Consider the following 16,636-nt stretch of genomic DNA (forward strand, 5'->3'; position numbering starts at 1 on the left):
ATGCACTTTTCCACTTTTTTTTTTTTTTTGCTTTTGGGGTTTGTCAGGTAGAAAAACATTTTAAATAATGGTGAGTAGGAAGTTAAAAAAACTTGAGAATACTCAAGAAAATCATTTTAGCTGCTTGGTATAGAAAACCTAAAGGCCCCCATCAAATGAGTCTTTTAACAGTCATTTTACTTAAATAATTTTTTGCAGTAGCTTAATGGGAGAATCTTGCATGGACTTGTCTTATTTGAGCGGAAAATCAGATTCTGACTTAAACATTTAACGTCTACTATGCTTTCCTCCATTCTTGTATAGCAAGGCTAATTTTGCAAATATATATTGCTAAAACACCTGCTTGTATTAACTAGAACATTCGGGCACCATTAGATTTTGTGGCTAAACTAGGGCAAGGGTTTTTGTGGGTTTTCATTGGGGAGATATAGAGACTACAAAGACACTGACTATAGTATGAAAGTTATTGGTGCGAAAAACCATGCTGGAATGTAAACCTCCTTTGTTAACAGCAAGATCCTTTCATGTTCACCCTGCCATCCGGGCCTCCTAACAATTCTTGCTGTATCTTTGTCGAGAGGTACCCAAATTTTCCCACACTCATCTTAGTGAGTTAGTAAAAATTCTACATTTCTAATTCAAACCTCCGTGTTAAACGAGCTACTGCACTCAGCTTGGAACGTGAGTGGGGCTTTTAACATTTGCGCAAACACTTCATCGAACGCTGGAGTTGTCTACCTGGAGCCTCCATGCAAGAACTACAATACCCAGAAAGCACTATTTTCCCTTCCGCCTCCTACCCAGGGAATACCTAACTTGATCTCATTTCCACAAGCAATAGTCACATGACAGGTTTCCTCTCAAGATGGCGGATAATCTCCCTTCGGAGTTTGATGTGATCGTAATAGGGACGGGTATGTGTGGCCCTGGTACTTCCCAGACAAAGTGTACGAAGTCTGTCTTGTTTCTACCTTCTCTGTCAGTGGCAAGGGTTGGCGAGGAGTGCCGGGGGTCGCGCATGTGAGGGAGGACGAAAAGGAAGTGAGGTAGTCTGGAGTCAGCGCGGGACTTGGCAGCTTCAGGGAGGGGCTTGGACCCGCGGTGTTTAACGCCATTTGAGTAGGGGTCGATCTGGTCGATGCCGTTTGCTGAGGTTGGTTGCTGTGGTGATTCCTGTTCATTTCCTTAGAGAGAGGTGGGTTTGCAGTGTCATGAGAACAGACGGTCGGGATTTTATCAATGGAGACGCCTTTGGCATGACACGGTTTTCTCCTTGTAGATTTCATGGTGATAGTCCCCATCATTTTGTCTCGCCATTTCATAGGATGTTTTCATATATTTGTGTGATCCTATGGAATAGTGCACCTGAAATAGAGCTTAATCTGCAGTTTTACAAGAATGATAATCAGTTGTGACCCGTGTGCATATTTGCTAAGGGAAAGGAAACAGATTCGTTTCTATTTTGTTACGAAACCTAGAGAATTATATTTTGTTGAAGTAGCCATTATTCGTGCTTTATGATGCTGGAAGAAGTCATCTTGCTTTCTCCCGCCCACCTATCCACCCACAACTAAAATGTGCTGAGAACAAGCTCCAGAGTTCTGTGACCTTCTTTTCCCATCGTTTGTTCTCCATGTTTTGGGTGGAGCCATTACCCACCCCCACCCCTACAATTTCTAGTTGACAAATTAAACGTACAACATGTAGCAGAAAACGTTTGTCACGATTAGTATTTTTTTCTTAACAGCGTAAGGGGTAAGGTATAAATTTTGGATGAGATGAAATCCGTTGTTGGATGGGATGGGGGAGATTTTCTCCTGTCAGTATAATGTGGTAGGCCTAAATATGGAGTATCTCTGAAGGAAACCCCTCCATTGTGTTAGTGAATTCAGTTTGTTGTCCTCCAAAACAGTAAGAGTAGCCATGTTTCCAGGATCAGAGTAAAAATAATAGCCACCTGACTTCAAATGCTTAATATTTCCTAATTAGTGGGCTAAGTAAGCACTTAGCAAGACAGGTGTGATTCTCACAACAATCTGATTAGAATAAGTATTCTCTACATTTTACAGAATGGAAAAAAGGGGCTTGGAAATCCAATTTGACCAAGATCACACAGCTGATAAATTTTCAAAGGCCCTTTTTTATTTTATTTTATTTTTTAGTTAGTTGGTGCTGAGGATCAAACCCAGTGCCTCATGTGCAAGGCAGGTGCTCTACCACTGAGCTATAGCCCCAGCCCTCAAAGACCCTTTAAATCCCAGAAAGTTAAACGGTTGTTCTGACTCTCAGAGTTGACCTGTATTAGTAGAAATAATTGGGAACACTTGGTTCAGATCTTGCTTGTCCATTAGTTATGTGAATTGGATGAGCCACACAATTTCTCAGAGCCTTGGTTTCCTCTTTTTGAATGTAGGGAAGACACATTAGGTAGCATTTAAGGTGTTGTTAACCCCAAATTCTCTTAGTTCCTGAGTAACTGTTCTCAGAACAGCAAGGATATGTTTATTCCCAGCCTGAAAATAACTACATGGCTGCAGATAGCCTGGCTATAGCTGCAGATAGCCTGGCTATAGCTGCAATAAAGAAATGCTGGGTGAGGGCTGGAAAAAGCCAATAGGTATTCATTTTTTTTCTGTCTAGTCTGCCTTAAAACTGAAAACATCTATCCTACAGTAGTTATTTTATATTGTACTGGAAGTCTATATTCTTGCTTTTCTTTTTTGTTACCTAGGAACATGGTTTTTTTTTTTTTAATTTCAAATCAAGAGAATTTTTCTTACTGGCTTCAAATTTTAATTGATGAATGTTAATTTATATTGTTAAGTGCTCTTTATTCTTCTAATAAATGTTTTACTTTCTGGTACAGTTAAAAATATGGAATATGCCTATCTTTTTGTAGTCTGTTCTGAGTCTACAGAGGAAGATACTATAAGTGACCCAGGAAACTGCATTAGGAGGCTTCTTTTGTATTTGGAAAAATGGTTTATTTTAGACCATTCTATGGACTATAATATTAATTCTCAGTGTATGAGAACAGCTTATGGGAAACTAATCTTAAAAGTTAAGTTTTTCATATTGCTCAGTAGTGCCTCATAACTATTTTTTTCCCCAAGCACATTGCTTAAATTTATGATAGGAGGCCAGCATGGTAGTGTACACCTGAAATCCCAGGAGCTCCGGAGGCTGAGGCAAGAGGATCAAAAGTTAAAAGTCAGCCCCAGCAACTTAGTGAGGCCAAGCAACTTAGGGAGACCCTGCCTCAAAATTTTTTTTAAAAAAAGGGGCTGTTGGGGCTGGGGATGTGGCTCAAGCGGTAGCGTGCTCACCTGGCAGGTGTGCGGCCAGGGTTTGATCCTCAGCACCACATACAAACAACGATGTTGTGTCTGCCGAGAAATGGAAAATAAATATTAAAAAAAAAAAAAACAGTATTCTACAACTTTCTCTGACTTGATCACACTGTGTATACCTTCAAAGAGCAGAAGGGGGAAAAGTTTTCTAAAGCTCTTTCTAAACCCGATATTATAATTATCTGTATTTTTTGTGAGAAGAGGAGCCCAAATTATTGTTGTTGTTATTATTATTATTATTATTATTATTATTATTTCTACCCAGCACTGGACCTGGTATGTGCTATATGTTCAATAAATGTTTGTTTGTATGTATGTATAAATAAATGAACGAGATTCCACAAAAAAAAAAAAAGGGGGGGGGCTGTAGATGTGGCTCAGTGATTAAGTGCCCCTGGGTTCAGTCCTTGACCACCCCCGCTACAAAAAAAAACAAAAAAAAAACCCCAAAAAACAAACAAACAAACCCTATGATATGAATTGTTTTTAGGTACATGGAACTCGAAATACTAGATGAAAGTCATTTCCCAAGTAAAACAATTTCAATATCCCTATCATTGCCTTTATGGGAATTATTTGTAATGCATTTGATTGTTTCTTTTCTAAAATAGAAAAGTAGCCTTGTTGCTTTTTGTTTAATTTATTAAATGAACTATTAGTATAAATCATAGGAAAAATAGTGTATTGTTATTTTAGTTTTATTAACAAAGGAAAATTTACCATACACATATCAGAAACATGAAGAAATAGGCTATGAGATGTAATTTTTCTTTTTACAGTTTTAGTTAAAGTTCTGCCAAGAGAAAATTGCTTCAAGTAGAATCATCTGAGAATATTTTAAAAATCCCTTTAATCTTGACTAATTTGTATTCTTGTTTTCTTTAAGACAAGGTGTAAGTTTTCCTTAAGATCACATATTCAAGAGATCATGGGAAAAATATTCTATGTACTTTCTTAGTTAAGCCCATTTCTTTCTACTAAGAAAATACAGAAAGTATCTCTTGAGTAACCAAAGGCAGAAGAATAATATAAAGTACCTGAACTGTGGAAAAATAGAAAGAAACAGAATAAAGGACATTAAAAATAATCCTTATAAGCCGGGTGCGGTTGCCCATGCTTGTAATCCCATTTAACTGCTTGGGAGGCTGAGGCAGGAGGATCTCCGGTTCAAAGCCAGCCTCAGCAAAAAACGAGGCACTAAGCATCTCAGACCCTGCTTCTAAATGAAATACAAAATAGGGCTGGGGGGCTGGGGCTGTTGCTTAGCGGTAGAGCACTGACCTAGCACTCATGCGGCACTGGGTTTGATCCTCAGTACCACATAAAAATAAAATAAAAGGTATTGTGTCCACCTACAAGTAAAAAAAAATTAAAAAAAAAACGGGGCTGGGGATGTGGCTCAAGCGGTAACGTACTCACCTGGCATGCGCGTGGCGCTGGGTTTGATCCTCAGCACCACATACAAATAAAGATGTTTTGTCCGCTGAAAATTAAAAAAAAAATATTAAATTCTCTCTCTCTCTCTCTTTTAAAAAAAATAGGGCTGGGGATGTGGCTCAGTAGTCTAGTGCCCCTGGTACACCCCCCCCCCCCAATATAATGTAACCTCTCATTGGAGGTGACTTATCTGTATACTCTAGCAGAAAGCAGAACTGAACAGAAGAGTAGTCAAGATCTAAGAGCTTTGTGATAATATTGACATGCTTCATATACAGGGAAATACTTCATGTCTCAGAACTTATTCTTATTTTAGAAATACTTCTAGCATGCTCAGCATATTAGAATTATCCCCTTTGAAGATATAGAGAGAATTACCAATTTTTGCAAAAACTGTGTTGGGGATATTATTAGATATATAAGTGACAGTTTATATCTGTATAGAAAAGGGAAGATGCAACCCTACATGAAGTAGTACAATGGTTTGACCCCATTTATTGTAGCAACAAGCACCCATATTTATTGATACCTTGTCCTCTTGAAGTTTATGTATTGATTTTTCTTAAGGAACTTTTTCAACTTCTTGACAGTCACATCCCCAAAGCTATTCTTAAGACAGCATGGGTTTTTCATTTTATCCTTGCTTTCGAAGACCATACAGAGGTTAAATCTGCATCACTTTCTTTTTTAAAAGTATACCACATTATCTTACAGAGTTCTTTCTCTAAGATGGGCCACGGAGTAAGCTGGCTTATCATTTTCTTGCAGAAGAAAAAAAATATAGGTACATTTAAAGAACTTTATTGCTAAAGGTTATGGAAAAAAGAAGGGATAAGAAAAATAACAAATATAAGGGGTTCTGTGCCCCTGAATCCTTATTTTCTTGCAAGATAGTGTTCAACATAGTACAATAATAGATGTGGCAGCCTGGCATGTGGTAATCACATGACCTTCCTATTGTATGATTTCCTACTGTATGACTTTGGGGGAATTGCATAACCTCTTTGTGTATCTGTTTGCTCATCTGTAAAGTGAGAGATTTGAGTTAGGTTATATTTAAGATAGGGGTCTACCAGCTCTACAGTTACTATCATATGTGCTTAATCATAACCCTGTGTCCTCGAGAAAAGATAAATTTTGTTCTGTATAGTCCATTTAAGAAGTCAAATCAGTGGTTAATGTACTTTAGATTCTAATTTTCCACCAAAAGCCATTTTCTTGATATGAGAAGCTATTTTCTCATGGCAGTTTATGTATAGAGTACAGTTCTATTCCTTGATTTTTTTTTTTAAAATATTTTTAGTTTTAGTTGGACACAATACCTTTTTTTTAAAATTTTTATATAGTGCTGAGGATCAAACCCAGCATACCGCTGGTGCTAGAGCTCACCTAGCACTGTGCTAGGTGAGTGATCTGCCACTGAGCCACAACCCCGGCCCCTCCTTGATGTTTTTGAATTGAAATGTTAAAATAGTTAACCTTGACTGGCAGCTCATTCATTGACCATTCTTATGGTTTAGATATTAGGTGTCCCCCAAAAGCTCATGTGTGAGAGCTTAGAGGTGAAGTGCTTGGATTATGAGAACCTTAGCCTAATAAATGAATTAATCCACTGATTGGGATTCACTGATTGGTTTCTGAAAGCAGGTAGGGTATTGCTGAAGGAAGTAGACATTGGGGGAGTGCATTTGGAATATATATTTTGTGTCTGGCAAGATGAGTCTCTCTCTCTCCGTTTCTTGATATGATGTCTTGAGCCAATTCACTCTGCTACACTCTTCCATGATGATGTTCTGTTTTACTCAAGCCCTGAGGAATGGAGCCTGCTGTCTATGGCCTGAGACCTCTGAAACTGTGAGCTTCCAGATACAACTTTTCCTTCTCTAAATTATTTTTTGTCAGAGCAGTGAAAAAGCTGACTAAAACAAACATAATGGTTATGATGGTATTTGAGTAGCTTCATTTCTCTAAATCTTGGGGAATGGTAATGTTGCACTAAGTGTTTTGAAAAATGATATTTGCCAAATATCCATTTGTGCCAGTCTTAATATAAGTGATTTCCCATATTTGTATCTCATTTAATCCTATCGCAGGATGCCTGCATGTGGTTCTAACAGCCCATGATGTATGTGCTCCTTCTCATATGTTTCTAAATATCCATATCCTTATTGTCTAGAGTACGTTTTTTTTAAAAGATTTATTATTTATTTATTTTTGGTTAGACACAATACCTTTATATTATTTATTTTTTAAAAAATTTTTTTTAATGTTTATTTATTTATTTATTTATTTATTTATTTTTAGGTGTAGATGGACATAACACAATGCCTTTATTTTTATGTGGTGCTGAGGATCGAACCCAGGGCCTCGCACATGCCAGGCGAGCACTCTACCACTGAGCCACAACCCCGGCCTACTTTTTTTTGAAATTTATTTTTTAAGTGTAGATGGACACAACACAATGCCTTTATTTTTATGTGGTTCTGAGAATTGAACCCCGTCTTGCCCATGCTAGGGGAGCACTCTACCACTGAGCCACAATCCCAGCCCGGGTTTTGTTTTTTAAATTGCAAGATGCCACCTATTTGTTGGTTATGAAATGGATTACAGCTTTTAAAAAGGCATGCTATATCAGAATGTAAGTAATAAGGATGATTTTTGATTTATATACATAGTTTTTTTTTTGTAGGGCAAAGGGCAAAAACTTCAAAATCTATGGAATATTGGAATAACAGATGGTATGAGGGAAATAGTATATTAGAAGTCATTTAGTTCTACAAATGTTATACCATATATTTTACTTACTTTGGTATGCATGTAATCTCATGAGCTGTATAATGTAGCAACTGACAGTGTGGCTCTGGAATCAGACAAACTAAGTTTGAATTCTAGCTTTGCCTCTTAGACCATTTTACGTATATACCTTAAACTCTTTAAGCTTTATCTTTTTTATTTCTCAATACAATAAATTTTACAGAGTGGTGTTAAGGATTGAATGAAATAATTCATGTAAAATGCTTAGTGCTCAGAAAATGTAGTTGATTTTTATGGCCTCTAAAGCCATACGGTGGCTTTTAGTTTCATTACTATTGCCTGAATGCTTTTCAGGAATGATTCATAATTTCCATGGACAGTAATGAAAGGATTCAAGTGTCTGATTCATCTTCTTGTCTTCCCATTGGCTGCTTGGTGGGAAAGAACTTTGTGTATCTATTGCCACTATTTCAATAAGATTTCTTACCTGTTTTTAAAACTATTTATTTATTTTTTTAGTTTTAGGTGGACATGTTATCTTTATTTTATTTTTATGTAGCGCTAGAATTGAACCCAGCACCTCATGCATGCTAGGCAAGCACTCTACCACTGTAGCCACAACCCCAGCCCCTTACCTGGTGTTTTGTAGATTTTCTTCTTTTTTGTTCACCACATTGCATTACTTATTATTTTTTTCTTTAATTTCTTTTTTACTTATCACTTGTTTTGAACAGATTTAGTGTTCATTTTACTTGGGATGTTGTATGATATATTTCCTTTTTGGTGTAAGAAATATTGAAGGAGCTAAAGAAAGCTTACAGATTTTGCTGTTCTGAAAAATGCTTAGCATTTCTGCAGGCATTTATTGATGGAAAAGTACACCTTTTCTGCTTTCAATACCTAGAAATATAAAGGGAGTTATCTAACTCTGGAGAAGACTCTCTGAGTACTGCTTACACTTCTCTGTGAATCATAAATTTGAGGCAGGTCTTTAGAGAGAGCCACATCTGTTACCAGTTCCCTCAGCAGCATCATTTTCATCTCCCATGCCTCTTGTCATTTTCTCATTTTCTCCAGTGTTCTCATGGTGTTTTGGATAACTCAGGCTGCAGCAATTAAAATCAAATGTGGCTGCTCACCCTCAGATTCTCATGTTTAACATAAAATCCCAATGCACAGAAACAATTATAATTCCATATAAATTGACCTGTTACTCATGCTAAATCATCTGTTATTGCATTTTAGTGTAAAGACTTTTAACTGAAAAGTTAGCCTGGGCCTGTTATATATGTAAATGGATTTAATTGTAAAATAGACTAAAAATTACATAGTGCCCAGTTTATGATATACAGTGTAGAGAGATTGGAGATAATTTGGGAACATTTATTTGTGGCCAACAAGATAGAGATACTTGTTTAAGGGTTGATTTATTGTCTTTTTGCTTTTCTAATAATTTTATTAAAGGGCAGTGTAAAAAAAGACAATAACTCATCACATATTGATTAATCAGAGCATGATTATGTGGGCTAGCCTATTACCATACAGAATCTGTCAAAAAAAAGTTTGTAAATATAAGTGACCAAGGTATCTTGACCAGTGTGTAATGCTTAACGTGTATCGTCCTGTATTTTATGTTACCAAGAGCTTTAAGTTGGAAATATTGTACTACTTGACCAATTTGGTTTTTATCACATTTAGAAAGGTACTAATGAACTTTTTTCTTAATAGTGTTGTCGAAAACATTGTATTGTTCTTTTGAATCTTACAGTAATCCTATTTGTGGTTAATATTATGTCATTTCCTTTTTACAAATATGGAGTCTGAGCCTTAGTTAGTTAAATGTAGGTTTGGCCTGTATCAGAAAGTTAAGACTAAGTTGCTTCAACTAAAGCTGAAATATTACATCGAGCTTGTTGGATTCTTCCAACTGAAAAAAAAAAAAAACAATCAAGATTAGAATCGTTTCCTCTAGGTTTGTGGTTGATAGTTTTATTTTTGAGTGTTATCATTGTTGTCATTAAAATTTGTGAAATATTAGTCTCATGTCACCCCTTTTTTGACAGCTTTGTAACATCTTTGTCAGTTTACAAACCTTTTGATAAAAATGAACAGAATACTGAGGCTGTATTTAACCCTTAAAACTGAAAAAAAAAAAAAAAAGAATTGCAGCTATTAAATCAAGACAAAACATGGGATCAGAGACTACAGTCACATTTTAAGATATAATTTGTTTCAGTAAGAATTCTTCATTGATTCCAGGGTATGTAATTTCCCACTAAAATACTCCCCCTGCACATGCTAGGACTTGCCATTTTTGTTTTGGTGTTCTGCACTGGCAAATTCAGTTTTCAAGGTCAAGGATTCATTTTTCAGTTTCTAAAGTATTATCTTTTGTTTTTCTTTTTCTTTGTCCTGGGAATTGTTGCCTGGGCCATTTTACCCCTGAACTTCCTCCTTCGCCCTTTTTGTTTTGTTTTGAGACAGGGTTTCACTAAGTTGGTTAGAGTCTTTTAAAGTTGCTGAGGCTACCTACAACCTGCAATCCTCCTGCTTTAGCTAGTTGAGTTGCTGGGATTACAGGCGTGTGCCTGCACACCCTGCTGAAACTTTTTTCTCTTTTCTTTATTAAATTTGACCTGCTTGGGATCAAATCCAGCCCTCGCACATGCTATGCAAGCACTCTACCACAGAGCTAGACCCCAGCTCTGACTTTTTAAAAAATTGTTCTTTGGTTCTTACCATTTTCAATAGCTGTTAGCATTTACAATAGGAACATATATCTTAATTGACAGCCTGAAAATGTAATATGTTTTTTCTTCCAAGGGCCCTCTCATTAAAAAAGTAAAAGTGTAATGACTGACACTTTTATGCATCAATTTCCAGACCTTTGTTTTGTGTTTGTGTTCTTCTATTTATAAAAATATACCTTATTTTAGACTGTATTTTGAAACCTTTTTTTTTCTTATTCACAATATTTCACGAACATCATTCCAAGTCAACCACATGATCTCTCTCAGTGCTGATTTTAAAAACTTTTCATTTGGAGCCAGGCATGGTGGTGCCTGGCTTGTAAACCCAGTGACTTGGGAGGCTAAGGCAGGAGGATCACAAGTTCAAAGCCAGCCTCAGCAATTTAGTGAGACCCTGTCTCTAAATAAATATATAAGAAGGTCCGGGCATGTGGCTCAGTGGTTGAGTGCTTTTGGTTCAATCCTTGATACCCACCTCCCAAAACAATAACAACAAATAAAAACCTTTTCATTTGGAAATAGTGGTAAACATACATACATTTGTAATAATATAGGAAGACCCTATATAATGGTTTTCCCCAATGGTAAGATCTTACATAATTGTATCATAAACAGGAAATTCTTACACTATGATCTTGTTAATAAAATAATATTATTTTCTTGTTTTAATTTCAATTTTAATGTAATAAATGAGGTTGAATGTTTAATATGCATCTTGGTCACCTATAATTCCTTTATACATTATTTTGACCCATTTCCATTGGATCATTATTTTTTCCTATCAATATGTAATACTTTGTTACATACTAAAGACATCAATTCCTTCTTGTATGTAGTTTCTTTTGTTGATGTTTTGTAGTTTTTTTTAAAGATCTTTTAACTCCTTGGTTAAATTTATTGTGAGGATTTGTTGTTGTTATAAATGGGATTGTTTTCCTAATTTGTTTTACAGATAATTTACTATTTGCATATAGGAATACTCTGTTTTTGTGTCTTGGTTTTGTAGCCTGTAATTTTGCTGAATTCTTTTACTATTTCCAAAAGTGTTTATATATAAAATCATGTGGTCTTCAAACAAGGGCAGTTTGGCTTCTTCCTTTCCAATTTGGATGACTTCTATTTATTTTTTCCCTTGCCCAGTTGCTCTGGCTGGCACTTCCCATAATATTCTGAATAATAGTGTTGAAAGTGGACATATTTATCCTTTTCCAAATGTTAGTGGAACAGCTTTCCATTTTTCCCTATTCAATATGATACTACCTGTGGTTTTGTCACATCACTTATTGTTTTGAGGTACATTCCTTCTCTACCTAATTTGTTGAGAGTTTTTATCATGAAGAGATGTTATTTTATCAAGTGCTTTTTATGCATCTATTGAAATGATCATATGATTTTTGTGCTTTATTCTGTTAGTGTGGCATATTGCATTTATTGATTTTTGTATATTGAATCATTCTTGTTATCACTGAAATAAATCCTACTTGATTGTGGTGAATGATCTTTTAAATGTGCTGTTGAATTTGGTTTCCTAGTATTTTTTTTGAGGATTTTTAATATATGTACATAAAGGATATTTACTTGTAGTTTTCCTTTTTTGTTGTGTCCTTATTGTCATATATATTAGCAAAATTTGCCTTCTGTTCCTATAATACTTTCTAGTATGAAAATCTATAATTTTTATGTTATTAAATACATCAAAGATTTTAAAATGGTTTCTGCATTTGGAGATATTCATGGAAAGCCTTTCCCTCGTAGATTGAGGTTAAATATATATTATAACTTATTTTCTTTTTTCAATATTTCTTTTCTTGTTTTCTCCCCCTGCTGTATTGGGAATCATATCCAGGGCCTTACACATGCTCAGTATTTCAACATTTGATTTAAACATTGATTCATCTGATTCATTTTTTTTCATTTTGTTTTAGAGTATGAGTTTTTTCCCCCTTAAATCATTAGCCAGCTATTCCAGCATCATTAAGCTGATAATCTATTCTTATGCCACCAAATTGAAATAGCTACCTTATTTTGTCCTGTATGATCCATTTTTAGACTTTATCTTCTGCCACTAGTTTAGATGTCTCTTTCAGTGTAGTGTGTGTTAAAGTGGAAGAGTAAAGTGGGTCATCAGATCTATTGGGAAATAGTAACTTGCCCTCTTTGAAGCCATAGAAATCACTCAAAAAGGAAAACATCTGAATGTGTGAAACATAGCATCTGCTATGAAAAATAGCAATCTATTCTGCTGTCTGTCCTATTGTAAATCATGTCTTCCCTTTGTATTCTCTTGACTTAGCCCTCCTTACCTCTTATATGACATTTTGTATAACCCTGAGGATCGCCTTCCATTTCCATGCAATTTCCCTTCTCACTCCCTTTCCCTCCCACCTCTCATCCCTGTTTACTGTAAATATTCTTCTCAAGCTCTTCGTCCCTACCCTGTCCTTGTTTACACCCCTTATATCAAAGGAGTCATTTGGTATTTGTTTTTTAAAGATTGACTAGCTTCACTTAGCATAATCTGCTCTAATGCCATCCATTTCCCTCCAAATTCTATAATTTTGTCATTTTTTAATGCAGAGTAATACTCCATAGTGTATAAATGCCACATTTTTTTTATCCATTCATCTATTGAAGGGCATCTAGGCTGGTTCCACAGTCTTGCTATCGTGAATTGAGCTGCTATGAACATCGATGTAGCAGTGTCCCTGTAGCATGCTCTTGTTAGGGCTTTAGGGAATAGACCGAGAAGGGGAATAGCTGGGTCGAATGGTGGTTCCATTCCCAGCTTTCCGAGAAATCTCCATACTGCTTTCCAAATTGGCTGCACCAATTTGCAGTCCCACCAGCAATGAACAAGAGTGCCCTTTTCCCCGCATCCTCTCCAGCACTTATTGTTGTTTGACTTCCTAAAGGCTGCCAGTCTTACTGGAGTGAGATGGTATCTTAGGGTAGTTTTGATTTGCATTTCTCTGACTGCTAGCGATGGTGAGCATTTTTTCATGTACTTGTTGATTGATTGTATGTCCTCCTCTGAGAAGTGTCTGTTCAGGTCCTTGGCCCATTTATTGATTGGGTTATTTGTTATCTTATTGTCTAATTTTTTGAGTTCTTTGTATATTCTGGTTATTAGGGCTCTATCTGAAGTGTGTGGAGTAAAGATTTGTTCCCAGGATGTAGGCTCCCTATTTATCTCTCTTATTGTTTCTTTTGCTGAGAAAAAACTTTTTAGTTTGAGTAAGTCCCATTTGTTGATTCTATTTGTTAACTCTAGCGCTATGGGTGTCCTATTGAGGAATTTGGAGCCCGATCCCACAGCGTGTAGATCATAACCAACTTTTTCTTCTATCAGATGCCGTGTCTCAGATTTAATATCAAGCTCCTTGATCCATTTTGAGTTAACTTTTGTGCACGGCGAGAGATAGGGATTCAGATTCATTTTGGTGCAAATGGATTTCCAGTTTTCCCAGCACCATTTGTTGAAGATGCTATCCTTCCTCCATTGCATGCTTTTAGCCCCTTTATCAAAAATAAGATAGTTGTAGTTTTGTGGATTGGTTGCTGTGTCCTCTATTCTGTACCATTGGTCCACCCGCCTGTTTTGGTACCAGTACCATGCTGTTTTTGTTACTATTGCTCTGTAGTATAGTTTGAAGTCTGGTATCGCTATACCGCCTGATTCACACTTCCTGCTTAGTATTGTTTTTGCTATTCTGGGTCTTTTATTATTCCATATGAATTTCATGATTCTTTTATCTATTTCTACAAGATATGCTGTTGGGATTTTGATTGGCATTGCATTGAACTTATAGAGAACTTTTGGTAATATCGCCATTTTGATGATGTTAGTTCTGCCTATCCATGAGCAGGGTATGTTTTTCCATCTTCTAAGGTCTTCTTCTATGTCTTTCTTTAGGGTTCTGTAATTTTCATTGTATAAATCTTTCACCTCTTTTGTTAGGTTGATTCCCAAGTATTTTATTTTTTGGGGGGATATTGTGAATGGAGTAGTTGTCCTCATTTCCGTTTCAGAGGATTTGTCGCTCATATACAGGAACGCCTTTGATTTATGAGTGTTGATCTTATATCCTGCCACTTTGCTGAATTCATTTATTAGCTCTAATAGCTTCTTTGTAGACCCTTAATACATCAGACACTAGAAAGGCAATATGTCAATCAATGGAAGGGTAACTGATGTGATACAGCAATTTGTATACGGGGTAAAAGCGGGAGTTCATAATCCACTTGAATCAAACCGTGTAATATGATGTATTAAGAACTATGTAATGTTATGAACGACCAATAAAAAAAAAAAAAAAAAAAAAAAAAAAGAAACAGAAAAAAAAAAAAAAAAAAAAAGAAAAATAGCAATCTAAAATAAAATAAAGCGAGGGGAGGGGAGGGGGGATAGTAGAGAATAGGACAGACAGCAGAATACATCAGACACTAGAAAGGCAATATGTCAATCAATGGAAGGGAAACTGATGTGATACAGCAATTTGTATACGGGGTAAAAGCGGGAGTTCATAATCCACGTGAATCAACCGTGTAATATGATGTATCAAGAACTATGTAATGTTATGAACGACCAATAAAAAAAAAAAAGGAAAAAAAAAAAAAAAAAAAAATAAAATAAAATAAAGCCAGCATGGAATTATTTGACACTTATAAATGCATAAAGCCTAATAACACATAAAGAGTTCTTTCAAATTTCTTTGAAAATATTTAGATCTGTAGATAAATGGGTAAATTTAAATAAACTAAGATGAGAAAAAGATCAAAATATTGAATAAAATGCTGGTAAAATACCTTAGAGTCAATTGCAAAGTAACCTAATCATTAAAAATTATATGGAAAATAGTAACTAATTGTTTGATGAAGTTGTATTCAGTTGGTATACTGATATTATCATATATTAGGACATTGCAAAGTAATGTAACAGTCAATATGTTCATTGCCTTAGAGTCACTAACTCCAGATCTGAGAGTTTATTTTAAAGAAATTGTTCAGTAGAGATGATGTTAGGATGATGACATCCATTTAAAGCTACTTATTTTACTTAGAGTAAAATTTGAAAATAATAAAATGTTTTATATTAAAGAATTCATATATTTCTTTCTTTCTTTCTTTTTTTTGAACCCATATATTTCTAAGGAGGATGAGTGGCTGTATACCTAGTGGAGTATTCAGTCTTAGAGTGAGGCCCAGGATCTGGTCCACAGCTTTCTGTTTGATTCTGAGTATTGTCCCTTTCAATTAATGCTTAATGCTTATGTGTGTAGGATACAGTCAAAGAAAAACACTATAAGAATTTTACTAACACTTCAAAAGCCCCCTGCTTGCTCTATCATCATTTTGTCCCGTCTTTCATTCCTGAAGTTGTAACCATTAGGGTAAATTTTGTCAATTTCTAATATCATAGTTTGTAAAGTGGGTTTATTATGTGTTCAAATATCTCTAAACAATATATTCATAGTTTTACTTGTTTGTAACTCCTGCCTTTCAGAATTCTACTGTATGTATTCTTTGCATGACTTGCTTTTGGTGATTTGGTATTATGTTTGTGAGATTCATCCATATAATGCACATGTCTGTGATTCCCTCATACACACATTCACACTGCTATCATATTCTAGGCTTGCAAATCTTCAACCTCACTAGGTTATGCTGGCTTACCAAAGTTTATGTGTTTTCCTGTTGGTTCTCAGGTTTTTTTTTTTTTTTTAATTTTCTAGTTGTTGGTGGACCTTTATTTATTTATTAATTTATATGTGGTGCTGAGAATCAATCCCAGTGCCTCACACATGCTAGGCAAGTGCTTTACTGCTGAGCCACAACTTCAGCCTGGGTTCTCAGTTTTTTTAAACCTTTCAGGAAATATATATTGTCAGAAACATACACACTTATGCTAAAATAAGAAAATACCGTGCATACCCTGTGCAGTGTTTTCAGTTAATAATCCTCATCTTGTGATCCATTCCTACATTTTTTTCTCATCTAGCATACAGATCATATTTAATTTTCTCCAATACCATCCCCATACTCTTTTTAGCTGGTATGTATAATGGAGTTAAGTTCAGCATTGTGCATTGGTTCTTTTTTTTCTGGGAGGGGGTACTGGGGATTGAACCCAGGGGTACTCAACCACTGAGCCACATCCCCAGCCCTGTTTTGTATTTTATTTAGAGACAGGGTCTCACTGAGATGCTTAGCACCTCACTTTTGCTGAGGCTGGCTTTGAATTCATGATCCTCCTGTCTCAGCCTCTCAAGCCTCTGGGATTACAGGCGTGCACCACCATGACTGGCTGTGCATTGCTTCTAAATTGTTGTCCTGTAAAATGTTTTA

At 35.7% G+C, this 16,636-nt stretch overlaps 1 protein-coding gene across 1 annotated transcript in view; it reads left to right on the forward strand.

Moving 5' to 3' along the window:
• Window positions 1-858: 858 nt before the first annotated feature.
• Chm (CHM Rab escort protein) overlaps window positions 859-16,636 on the forward strand; it is a 168,032-nt gene continuing 152,254 nt past the window's right edge. Inside the window, exon 1 of the mRNA XM_026381447.2 lies at window positions 859-914. Within this exon, the coding sequence (XP_026237232.1) occupies window positions 866-914 (49 nt within the window). The 5' untranslated portion in view covers window positions 859-865. The remainder of the gene's footprint in view (window positions 915-16,636) is intronic.

The sequence above is a fragment of the Urocitellus parryii genome, chromosome X (assembly GCF_045843805.1).
Source record: "Urocitellus parryii isolate mUroPar1 chromosome X, mUroPar1.hap1, whole genome shotgun sequence".
In the NCBI taxonomy this organism is placed as follows: Eukaryota; Metazoa; Chordata; class Mammalia; order Rodentia; family Sciuridae; genus Urocitellus; species Urocitellus parryii.